At 47.0% G+C, this 12,870-nt stretch overlaps 1 protein-coding gene across 1 annotated transcript in view; it reads right to left on the bottom strand.

Annotated features, from left to right (window-relative positions):
• LOC111958050 (methylcytosine dioxygenase TET3-like) overlaps positions 1 to 12,870 on the bottom strand; it is an 89,460-nt gene that overhangs the window by 57,423 nt on the left and 19,167 nt on the right. The window contains 1 exon segment of the mRNA XM_070436928.1: positions 12,769 to 12,828. Coding sequence (XP_070293029.1) covers positions 12,769 to 12,828 — 60 coding nt within the window.

Raw genomic sequence — 12,870 nt, 5'->3', positions numbered from 1 at the left:
CTTCGCTCCACGTTCATTGCAGTCAGTGTCTCTCCAACCCTTTCTGAGGCTTTTACTCTCTGGCCCTGTTGTTCACAGTCCTCCACCAGCGCTGTCTGGCACACACTCACACACACACAACCCAAAGACAAACACGGCACAACCCAAGCCGGTGCCTAGTAAAGGGAAGTTTGTTATGTCACATGCCCAGGAAGCACCAATGAGAGAGGGCAGGTGGGCGTGAGAGCTAGTGAAAGCATGTAGTTATGACATAGCTGTTACATCATCAGAATCTCACAACCTCACTCCCACCCTGCCCACCCGCTCGCACAGGCTGGGCGGATGTGTCATAGGACAGTGTGTAGACCCCTTCCCCCATCACACACACTCTCATTCATCCACCCTCCTGACTACTACGCTTTCTCTCTCCCCCAGTACAGTGACACAGCATTTCTTGCGCTTAGAGCGAACTTAACCCTCTCCATTCTCTAGAATAGCACACACTCTCTTGTTGTGAGCAGATGAGCATGTAAAACAACAACAAAATAAGCAAACTGTGTACCACCGTGTACCACTCGCCAGTTTTTAGAACCAGAAATGCTACATTATTTGACACTTGAATACAACATGAATATGAATTCACAATATGAATTTGATTAGCCAAACRTATTTCTAAAAAGCCAAAGTTGGAGTTCGGTGAAATAATCGTGATGCTTTTAAGCAACTAGTTGGCCACTATATACAGCAGATGCATCTACTAATAGCAGTCTACACTCCAATTCTCCTGTCAGAACTATACGTTTTTTTAAATTCATTTCTTTCCAAAAAAGTAAGCAAACATAATCCATGTTTGTTACAGTAACCCTGAGGTAGTTTTAGGTTAGTGCTACTGTTTTGTGATAGACCGCCTGGGAAGAGCAGACCAGCAGGCATCATACCTCAGACAACAGACCTACTTATCTAGTATGGCAAGACCGCCACCTCCCTGATGAGCACTATTGGCCCTGGTAGTCACCTCAGTACGTCAGAGTCACTTCAAAGTTGACGGCCATGTCCGGACTCTATTGTGGACCCATAAAGGGCTGTTTTCTGGACACAGATTAAAGAATTTCCATTGAGTTTGTTTCTAGTCCAAGACTAGGCTTAATCTGTGTTCAGCAGTGGTGCGTATTCATGGATGCCAAGGGAAGCCAGGCTTCCCATAAAGTAACACACTCCTCCCCTCCAGCTTCCCCAGTGATTTTACCCACGCACCCTTACTGGTGTCCAGTAAACCAGCCCTTTATATGTAGGATGGGGACAAACTAACATCCACTCTTTTCAAAGTGAAATGTGGATGATTTTTGATTTATTAGGATCCCCATTAGCCCAAGCCAAAGGTGACAGCTAGATTTACTGGGGTCTGATACATAACGAAAAGGACTTTACAGACAAAATACATTACAATTGACATACATTTAAAACCATTAACATGTAGTGTGCGTGCATCTATCAGTTATCAGCTATACATGTCAGTACATACACACAACAAGTAGGTCACATGGGGGAGAGGTGTTGTGCCGTCATGTATTTTTGTATGTATTTTTTATGAAACCAGGTTTGCTGTTCATCTGCGCTATATAAGATGGAAGGGAGTTCCATGCACTCATGTCTCTGTATAATACTGTACGTTTCCTTGAATTGTTCTGGACCAGGGGACTGTGAAAAGGCCCCTGGTGGCATGTCTGGTGGGGTAAGTGTGTGCGTCAGTGCTGTGTGTAAGTTGACTATGCAAACTATTTGTAGTTTCTTAGAAAAACAAGAAGTGACGCATTCAGTCTTTCCTTAACTCTTCGCCAAGAGAGACTGGCATGCAGAGTATTAGATGAGTGAGAAAAAATATCAATATAATCCATTTAGAATTCAGGCTGTAACACAACATAATGTGGAATAAGTCAAGGAGTATGAATACTTTCTGAAGGCCCTCTGTGTTCTCCTAAAGCCCTAACAGACATAACAACCTTGTTTACTCTCTAACCACAAAGCACACAACTAGCACATAGACGACTTTCAAGGACTTAATAGAAAAGTGAGTGCTCTGCTCTCAAAACAATACAGGGTAGTTCCATAGCAACGATAAACTGACGTAGTGAATAATAACAACACAGGTGCTGGTTTGATGAGGGACACCTAAAGAAGGAGAATGTGATGATTCCAAAAACAGAAGGACAATTCAACACGTACAGTAGGAGTACTCTATTTGAACATGAGGTGCGTGGTATGTGGCATCTCAGAAATGAAATGAACTTAGACAATCATCAGGAGGTGTGATTCAACATCTCTGTCTCTCTCCATCTCTCACTCTTCCACACACACGCACAAAGCAGAGTATTGGCCTTTTAGGAGTGCTGAAGGTATAGAGAAGTGCAGCTGTGTTCACATTTTTACCATGACTACGAGTCTGACTCATCTTCTCATCCAACCATTCACCCACACTGACAAGAAAAAAACACACACACACACACACCAACACATGAATGTACCTACTTTACCAAGACCAGTGGAGGCTGGTGGGAGGAGCTATAGGAGGATGGGCTCATTGAACTGGCCGGAATGTAATAAACGGAACGGAGTCAAACGTGGTTTCCATATGCTTGATGTGTTTGATACCGTTCCATTTATTCCACTCCAGCCATTACAATGAGCCCATCCTCCTACAGCTCCTCCCACCAGCCTCCACTGATCAAGACAGGTGGGGGTGAATCTCAATGATGTAAATGACAAAACATGACAAACAGCGCATATGATTTATTTCTACAGGGTACAGAGGAGCCCAGCTCTCAGTGTAGAAGATGGCAGGTGTAAGACATCAAGTAGCCCTAGCGGATGATGCAACCACATGCAACCCTCTCCCCTCATGTGTAGGGAGGCTTGTGTCAGAACAACCACCTTGTCTTCCATTCAGGTCCCATCTTCTCTAACAGCAGAGGACTATGCAGTATACAGTGCATATCTTCTTATGAGGAACACAGCCTAGCTCATCAATAGATGACAGAGTCCAGACACCCAAATCAGATCATTGCTCTGTGTTCCTGACAGAGCAGGGTCCAACCCCCACTCTAATGTCTTCCTGTCAGTCCCTGACCCACATTACCACATTACACACCCTCCTCCCCTCCAGCCTCATACCATCAAGGTCATCTGTTCTGACACACATGCTCCATGTGACACACACACACACACACACACACACACACACACACACACCTGTCTCTTATACACATCTAGATGTGTATAAGAGACAGCACACACACACACACACACACACACACACACACACAAGCACACAGGCAGAGAAACACACACAGGCAAACACACCAATGGTCACACAAACAGGGGAACACACGCAAATGAACATTTAGAGGATTGTTACTCTATCTGTACACAGAAGAGTGAATACTGCAGAGTACAGGCTGGCTGGCTGGCTTGTGTAACACATTGGATTGTGCAACACATTGGATTGTGCTCTCACTCACACATACACATTGACAGAGGGTCGGTGGGTGCATTGGTGAGGATGAATGCTGAGTGGTACTGAAAGTGTAGCATAGAAAACAGAATAACAAAAATATCTGAGAATCTATCCTCATCCATCTTTCTGCTCACTAGTTCTGTTTTTCCTTTCTTTCTTTTATTGATCCCTCTCTGCCAGTGATTTCACTATTCCTCTTTCTCCCTCCCTCCCTTTCTTTCTTTTTTACTCTGACCCTGTCCTCTCCTCTGTGTTGTCTCTCACCCTGTCCCCTCCTTTGTGTTGTCCCTGACCTGTGGGCTCCTCCTCTGTGTTGTCCCTGACCTGTGGGCTCCTCCTCTGTGTTGTCCCTGACCCGTGGGCTCCTCCTCTGCTCTGGGCAGGAACAGAAAGGGGCAGAAAGGGACACAGCGAGGGACAGAGAGAGGGACACAGAGAGAGGGACAGAGAGAGAGGGACAGAGAGAGTAGTAGGGTGGCGGTGTAGGTTATCCACCTGACTCTGCCCTCCCTGACACGAGGCATGTGCAAGTCAGCACGCGCACACACAGCCCACCTGGGGGTGTGAGGTCTGCCTGCCTGCCCCACTCCACCACTCCTCAGAAAGGGAGAGAGGAGGAGAGGAGGGATGAGGAAGGAGAGGGGAGGGAGAGGCCAGGGTGGAGCCACCAAAAACAGTCCAGCACCAAGAGAGGGGGAGGAAAGTGAAGAAAGAATAGTGTTTTTAAAAGAGTGGTCTTTGTGGGAAAGACTTGGGACTGAACGGAAAATAGAGGGAAATATGAGGAGGCAAGGAACGGTTGGAGGGAAGAGGGGAGAGAGATGGGGGGAAGAAAGGGTGAAAGGGTTTAAAGTAGTGAACAAAAGGAGGAAATAATACCCTTACAAACGGTTCAAATACTGTATTTGACAAACAGTGGAATAGATAGCAGATGATGTCACTGTAGTTAGATGAAGTCATACTGTTTAAATCCCACAATAACACTTTCTTTCAGTTGGAATACTTTCAGTTGGATTACTTTGGGTAGGAATCTGACCAAGACCCATGCATCAAAGACAGACAGACAACAAACAGTAGGCTACAGCAGTACAGTTTGGGAAAATATTAGAAAATAATACAACTATGGTGCAACAACTTAACACCAATGGGGGAGAGCTACAGAGAGAGAGAGAGAGAGAGATAGTACTAGAGAGAGGAGGGTGAGAGAACTAGAGAGAGAGAGAGGGGTGGGAGAGAGCTAGAGAGAGGGGAGAGAGAGAGAGAGAGAGCTAGAGAGAGAGTGAGAGGTGGGAGAGAAAGCTAGAGAGAGGAGGAAGTAGAGAGCGAGAGAGAGAGAAGAGAGAAGAGAGAGGGAACTAGAGAGAGAGAGAAGTGGGAGAGAGAGCTACAGAGAGGAGAGAAATATAAATATATAGAGAGGGAGTTAAAGGGAAAGAATAGAGAGAACCTTCCTCTGCACAGTGGCATGTTGCCAGCCTTGTCTCTCCCAGGAGTCAGGCTAAGATTAGCTCCCCATATGTTCAAGTCAGGCGTAGCCCGTTTTAAAGGGCCAACACTCGCCTTGCCTGTAGCACTGCAGAGAACACACCATCCATCCCTGTGCTCTGTCATGCTTTACATCAACCACTACATACCATACATATCCAATAACCATGACGTTTGTTGTAAAATATCTAATGTTTTCCATTCATATTGTATCGTCTATATACCAAGCTTGTAACCTAGCAGATTGTATCCATGTGTTTAAATAGTTTCCATAGAATCATGAACAATAGACATGTCACTTTGAGCTACAACACGCCAGACTTAACCCCAATCAACACACCAGACTTAACCCCAATCAACACACCAGACTTAACCCCAATCAACACACCAGACTTAACCCCAATCAACACACCAGACATAACCCCAATCAACACACGCAGAACTTCAACCGCCAATCAACACGCCAGACACTTAACCCAATCAACACACCAAGACTTAACCCCAATCAATCACACCTAGACATAACCCCAATCAACACACCGAGACTTAACCCAAAGCAACACGCCAGACATGACCCAAAGCACACACCATCAGACATGACCCAAAGCAACACGCCAGACATGACCAAAGCAACACGCCAGACATGACCCAAGCAACACGCCAGACATGACTCAACAACACGCAGACTTAACCCCAATCAACACACCAGACTTAACCCCAATCAACACACCAGACTTAACCCAATCAACACACCAGACATAACCCCAATCAACACACAGACTTAACCCACAATCAACACACAGACTTTAACCCCAATCAACACGCCAGACTTAACCCAATCAACACACGCAGACTTAACCCCAATCAATACACCAGACATAACCCCAATCAACACACCAGACTTATACCCAATCACACACCAGATGCCCAAACACACCAGACATGCCTCCAAGCAACACACCCGAAACATGCATCCAAGCAACACACCGGACATGACTCCAAGCAACACACCAGACATGACTCCAAAGCAACACACCTGACATGACACCAAGCAACACACGCGACATACACCAAGCAACACACTTGACATGACACCAGCAACACACCAGACATGACTTCAAGCAACACACCTGACATGACACCAAGCAACACACCAGACATGACTCCAAGCACAACACCAGACATGACTCCAAGCAACACAACCTGACATGACACCAAGCAACACACCTGACATGACACCAAGAACACACAGACATGACTTCAAGCAACACACCTGACATGACACCAAGCAACACACCAGACATGACTCAAGCAACACACCAAGACATGACTCCAAGCAACACACCGCATGACACCAAGCAACACACCAGACATGACTCCAAGCAACACACCAGACATGACTCCAAGCAACACACCTGACATGACACCAAGCAACACACCAGACATGACACCAAGCAACACACCTGACATGACACCAAGCAACACACCAGACATGACTCACATGCCTCCAAGCAACACACCTGACATGACACCCAAGCAACACACCAGACATGCCTCCAGCAAACACACCAGACATGCCTCCAAGCAAACCACCAGACATGCTCCAAGCAACACACCGACATGACACAAGCAACACACCAGAACTGACACAAGCACCACACCAGACATGACTCACACCCAAGCAACACAACCTGACATGATGACACCAAGCAACACACCAGACATGACAGCAAGCAACACACCAGACATGACACCAAGGCAACACACCAGACATGACACCAAGCACACACCTGAACATGACACCAAGCAACACACCAGACATGCCTCCAAGCAACACCGACATGACCCGAGCAACACACCAGACATGACCCCGAGCAACACACCAGACATGACCAAGCAACACACCAGACACTCCCCATGCCTCCAAGCAACACACCGACATCCCTCCAAGCAACACACCAGACATGCTCCAAGCAACACACCAGACATGCCGCCAAGCAACACACCGACATGCCTCCAAGCAACACACCAGACATGACTCAAAGCACACACCTGACATGACACCAAGCAACACACCGACATGACACCAAGCAACCACCAGACATGACTCAGCAACACACCAGACATGACTCCAGCAACACACCTGACATGACACCCACAGCAACAACACCAGACATGACTCCAAGCAACACACCAGACATGACTCCAGCAACACACCTGACATGACACAAGCAACACACCACGAGACATGACCCAAGCACACACCTGACATGACACCAAGCAACACACACAGACAATGACTGCACATGCCTCCAAGCAACACACCTGACATGACACCAAGCAACACACAAGACATGCCTCCAAGAACACACCAGACATGCCTCCAAGCAACACACCAGACATGCCCTCCAAGCAACACACCTGACATGACACCAAGCAACACACCAGACATGAACCAAGCAACACACCAGAATGACTCACATGCCTCCAAGCAACACACCTGACATGACACCAAGCAACACACCAGACATGACACCAAAAGCAAACCACCAGACATGACACCAAGCAACACACCCAGACATGACACCCAAGCACACACCAGACATGACTCCAAGCAACACACCCAGACATGACCCGAGCAACACACAAGACATGACCCCGAGCAACACACCAGACATGACACACAGCAACACACCAGACACTCCCCATGCCTCCAGCAACACACCAGACATCCCCTCCAAGCAACACACCAGACATGCCTCCAAGCAACACACCAAGACATGCCCCAAGCAACACACCAGACATGCCTCCAAGCAACACACCAGCACATGACACAAGCAACACACCAGACATGCCTCCAAGCAACACACCAGACATGCTCCAAGCAACACACCAGACATGCCTCCAAGCACACACCAGACATGCCTCCAAGCAACACACCTGACATGACACCAAGCAACACACCAGACATGACTCCAAGCAACACACCAGACATGACTTCAAGCAACACACCAGACATGACTCCAAGCAACACACCAGACATGACACCAAGCAACACACCAGACATGACACCAAGCAACACACCAGACATGCTCCAAGCAACACCCAGACATGACTCCAAGCAACACACCTGACATGACACCAAGCAACACACCAGACATGACTCCAAGCAACACACCAGACATGACACCAAGCAACACACCTGACATGACACCAAGCAACAACCTGACATGACACCAAGCAACACACCAGACATGACTCCAAGCACACACCAGACATGACACCAAGCAACACACCAGACATGACACCAAGCAACACACCAGACATGACTCCAAGCAACACACCAGACATGCCTCCAAGCAACACACCAGGCATGACACCAAGCACACACCTGGCATGCCTCCAAGCAATACACCAGCAACACACCTGAACATGACTTCAAGCAACACACCAGACATGACTTCAAGCAACACACCAGACAGACATGCTTCAAAGCAACACACCAGACATGACACAAGCAACACACCAGACATGCCCTCAAGCAACACACCAGACATGTCCTCAAGCAAACACCAGACATGCCTCCAGCAACACACCAGACATGCCTCCAAGCAACACACCAGACATGCCTCAAGCAACACACCAGACATGCCTCCAAGCAACACACAGAACATGCCTCCAAGCAAACACCAGACATGCCTCCAAGCACACACCAGACATGCCTCCAAGCAACACACCAGACATGCCTCCAAGCAACACACCAGACATGACTTCAAGCAGCACACCTGACATGACTTCAAGCAGCACACCTGACATGACACAAGCAACACACCAGACATGACCAAGCAACACAACACCAGACATGACTCCAAGCAACACACCTGACATGACACAAGCAACACACCAGACATGCTCCCAAGCAACACACCAGACATGCCTCCAGCAAACACCTGACATGACACCAAGCAACACACCAGACATGACTCCAAGCAATACACCAGACATGCCTCCAAGCAACACACCAGACATGACACCAGCAACACCCACCTGACATGACACCAAGCAACACACCTGACATGCCTCCAAGCAACACACCAGACATGACTTCAAGCAACACACCTGACATGCCTCCAAGCAATACACCAGCAACACACCTGACATGACTTCAAGCAAACACACAGACATGACTTCAAGCAACACATCAGACATGACTTCAAGCAACACAGGCGTGACATGACTCCAAGCAACACACCTGACATGCCTCCAAGCAACACACCAGACATGACTCCAAGCAACACACCTGACATGCCGCCAAGCAACACACCTGACATGCCGCCAAGCAACACACCTGACATGCCTCCAAGCAACACACCAGACATGACTCCAAGCAACACACCAGACATGCCTCCAATATTGTATCATGAAAACTCAAAACAAAGCTACAGGGATACGTTCTAAATCGTGACATGTATAATCATGGTTTGGCAGGATTTATGACAGTACTGTACACAAACAGTTCCCAGTCTGAGAGGGAGAGTAGCCAGCAGAGGGGTGAGAGTTAAACACATGCCACTACAGCCTCTTCCTCCTCTTCCTCTTCCTCCATTCATTTTTTGTTAACTGCAGCAGGCACTGCTGGCCCTCAGCCATTCTGTACAGGAGACCCACATTACCGGAGAAACCAGACGCCGGCCGGCACGGGCGAGAGCCACAACACTACAACCATGCTTCACCATATACAGGGCACCGTAAACGTAGGCCAAGCCATGGGTCCTCAGTCAGCCCCACAGACGGGTGCGATGAGGGGGAAGAGACACCACTGGCAGGAGCGTCCATTATAGAGCATTCATTAGAGCAGAAACATGCAACAGGGATGCTGATGATACTCAATCCCTTCTTGACATTTGAGTGGTCCCTGTAGACTGGGGAGGGGGAGGAGAATGAGCTGGTGAATACAGAACATGAATCAAAATGTCATTTCGGTTCCACTGAGGCTCAATATGTTTCATGCACATCTTGGTTCAGGAGTATTATGGGGTGACAGACACTTGATTTCAAGTGGTATTCATACAGGTTTTATTGAGAATTAAAGAATATCTGACGTAACCAATGGAAATATAACCAAAATGAATAATTGTTCTTTGTGCTCTACAGATACGTTCCTAAGAACTTGTGAGCTGTTTTCTGCAGAACACAGGTGCATTAGGATTCTTCATTGAAAGCTCTGACATTTGTTCTCTACATGTGAGCAGTCTTTTCAAAACTCCACCTTCTCAATCCGTTTGTCCATGTTCTGCCATGTTCTGCCATGGACAAACAGTCCATGGCCTATTGCCAACAGGCATCAGTTGACAGTGATAGGTCCAAGAAAACAAGCTGAATGGAATAGCTATCCTGAAACACCACACGCTTCCTGTAAATACTACATACACACCGCTCCCCCGCACACACGCAACCCATCTCAACACATCACCCTCCTAGAGGGAGGGCCTGGGTTAAAATTACAGCCATGATGTCATCTGCCACTCACTGTTGCCACAGAAACGAGGTCACGGCTAACCCTTTCTAATCAAGGGATTCTGCAACATGGCACCATATTCCATTTATAGTGCACTACTTTTGACCATGACCCATAGGGTGCCATTTGGAACACACCCTGGTTAAACCAAACCTGCTAGCACAGTACTTTCCATCTGTAGTCAGAAACACAATGACTCAGTGTCTGTGTTCCATCCACCTTTCCGGTTTACAGTCTACGTGTATTTGCGCATGGTGCAGGTGCACATTTGATGAATGAAAAGGAAACACTTCGTTTGAAGAGAAATCACACCAGCGCAGTCTGTGGTAACTAACATTGCTCTAGCATTTCCTGAAAAGCTACTACAAAGTGTTAGAACCCTACTACAAAGCCCAGTATACCCCTTCTAGAACTGAAATGTATACATTGTATGTGTATATTTGTATATCGTATGTATATACAATGTAGAAATAAAGAGTGAAAACTAGATTTTTATAGAGTATGCTGTAGTGATTCTTCAACAGGGGGATGTTTGTATGGATGGTGTGAGCCGGCCTTGACTATTTTCCAGAATTACGTTTTAGCATTTGTGGCACAAAATCTCATGGGACCGATATTAGCATTTTTTGCYCATCATGTCCAAATCATCCAAAAATATCTCAAATTGATTGCGAAGCTCACCAAAGTCACGTATAGATGATTTGAACATGCACGAACAATGCTAATAACGGCCCCATGACTTGAATGGGAATTGTGTCACAAATGTTAACATGTTAGCATTTGGAAACACTGACAGACACTGACAAATAAACTAAACCCAAGTATGGATTACTGTCATACCTTGTACATAGACTGCTTACAGGGTAAGGAAACCAATTGGTCATTTTGTAATTTGGGTGAACTCTCTCTTTAATCATGACAACAGATGGTGGCCAAGAGCCTTAGCTGATAAGAATGTAGCCTATCAGCAAACCTGCGGAAGTTCACTGAGGTCAAAACTAACATGACAACCATTTCTCTGACTGTCTGAACATGTCTAACTGAAACCATGAAGACAGTCAGTTCACAAGAAAAGCCTACAACTAAATTCTGCCCAAAATAAAGTGACTATACAGAGTATACAGAGCTATACATGTCAACACTCAACATTGACAACCAGTCTAACAATGACAGAATGCTCCAAAAACAGGTGCCAGAATATTGGACATTGATCAGCTTTGCCAGTCTCCTGCTATAAACAGACTACCAGTTCAGCAACAGCACGGGCAGAATATAGCAGAGATTCACTCTGTATATAAACACACAAGCGTGCCACGACTTGGTAGACCAGGGAACAGCAGCCCGCCAGCGCTTAGAGGCCACGTGCTACAGGTTACTACAGGTTACTACACACACACACACACACACACACACACACACACACACACACACACACACACACACACACATACACACACATACACACGCGCATGCGTGTCTGTGTGACCCACTAACTTTTAGCTCGGCTGACTTCAGAACTCTGAGAGGAGGGCCTGCCCCCTGTCTCCTCCTCTCCTCTCGCTGGCCGCCTTTCTCAGCACATGCCTGACTCTGCCGCCAATCGCCACCCAGCCCGGGACGCTTTAAAACCCGACCCAGCCTTGCCGCCAGCCACTTAATCACAACAACCTAGTGCACAACGCAGCCGCCAGAAAGCCTGAGCGCTGAACTAGCAGCCATGCAGCGAGCTAGAAGGGGAAGAGAACTAACTACACACTGCACTACAGTATGTGTTGGTTTACACGCCTGACTTTAAACACCTCTCCTCTATGACACAGAGCTCAGACAACTCTGAACACAAACCAAACATGGTCACCGGCGTGAGAGCCAACATACAGATGCCATGGGCACGACAGTGGATGTCTATTTACTGTGTGTCTGTCTGTTTGTAGATCAGGGGCTAGTGTAAAGCTCACTAATATGATGCATAAACACGAACATGTGCTTTCACACACACACACACACAGTAAAAAAGCTGCAGCAGTATATAGCCTACTTCCCTTCCCAATGTATGGAAACCTACTACTCTAAACCTACCAAACTACTCGTCTTTATTTTAAAATAACAACACCAAGACAACAAAACAGACAAGAGACATCACAGACAGATGAGAGACCAGATGAGAGACCAGCAGGAACACAAGAACTGAAGCTCTCCAATCACACTAATAACAAAGAAATAGACCAGATATTACACCCACCAGCTCTGTCTATCTGCCCCAGGTCGAGTCTCTTACCTCTGTCGCCAGATTGGCCTTTACAAACCAGGCTTTACTGTTGTCCTCAATATGTCCCACCTTTCCAGACATTCAAAACAGGTAGAAAGAGAGAGGGAATGA

The sequence above is a fragment of the Salvelinus sp. IW2-2015 genome, linkage group LG33 (assembly GCF_002910315.2).
Source record: "Salvelinus sp. IW2-2015 linkage group LG33, ASM291031v2, whole genome shotgun sequence".
In the NCBI taxonomy this organism is placed as follows: domain Eukaryota; kingdom Metazoa; phylum Chordata; class Actinopteri; order Salmoniformes; family Salmonidae; genus Salvelinus; species Salvelinus sp. IW2-2015.
Note: the sequence above shows the minus strand (reverse complement) of the source record. Positions and strands in the feature narration are given on the sequence as shown.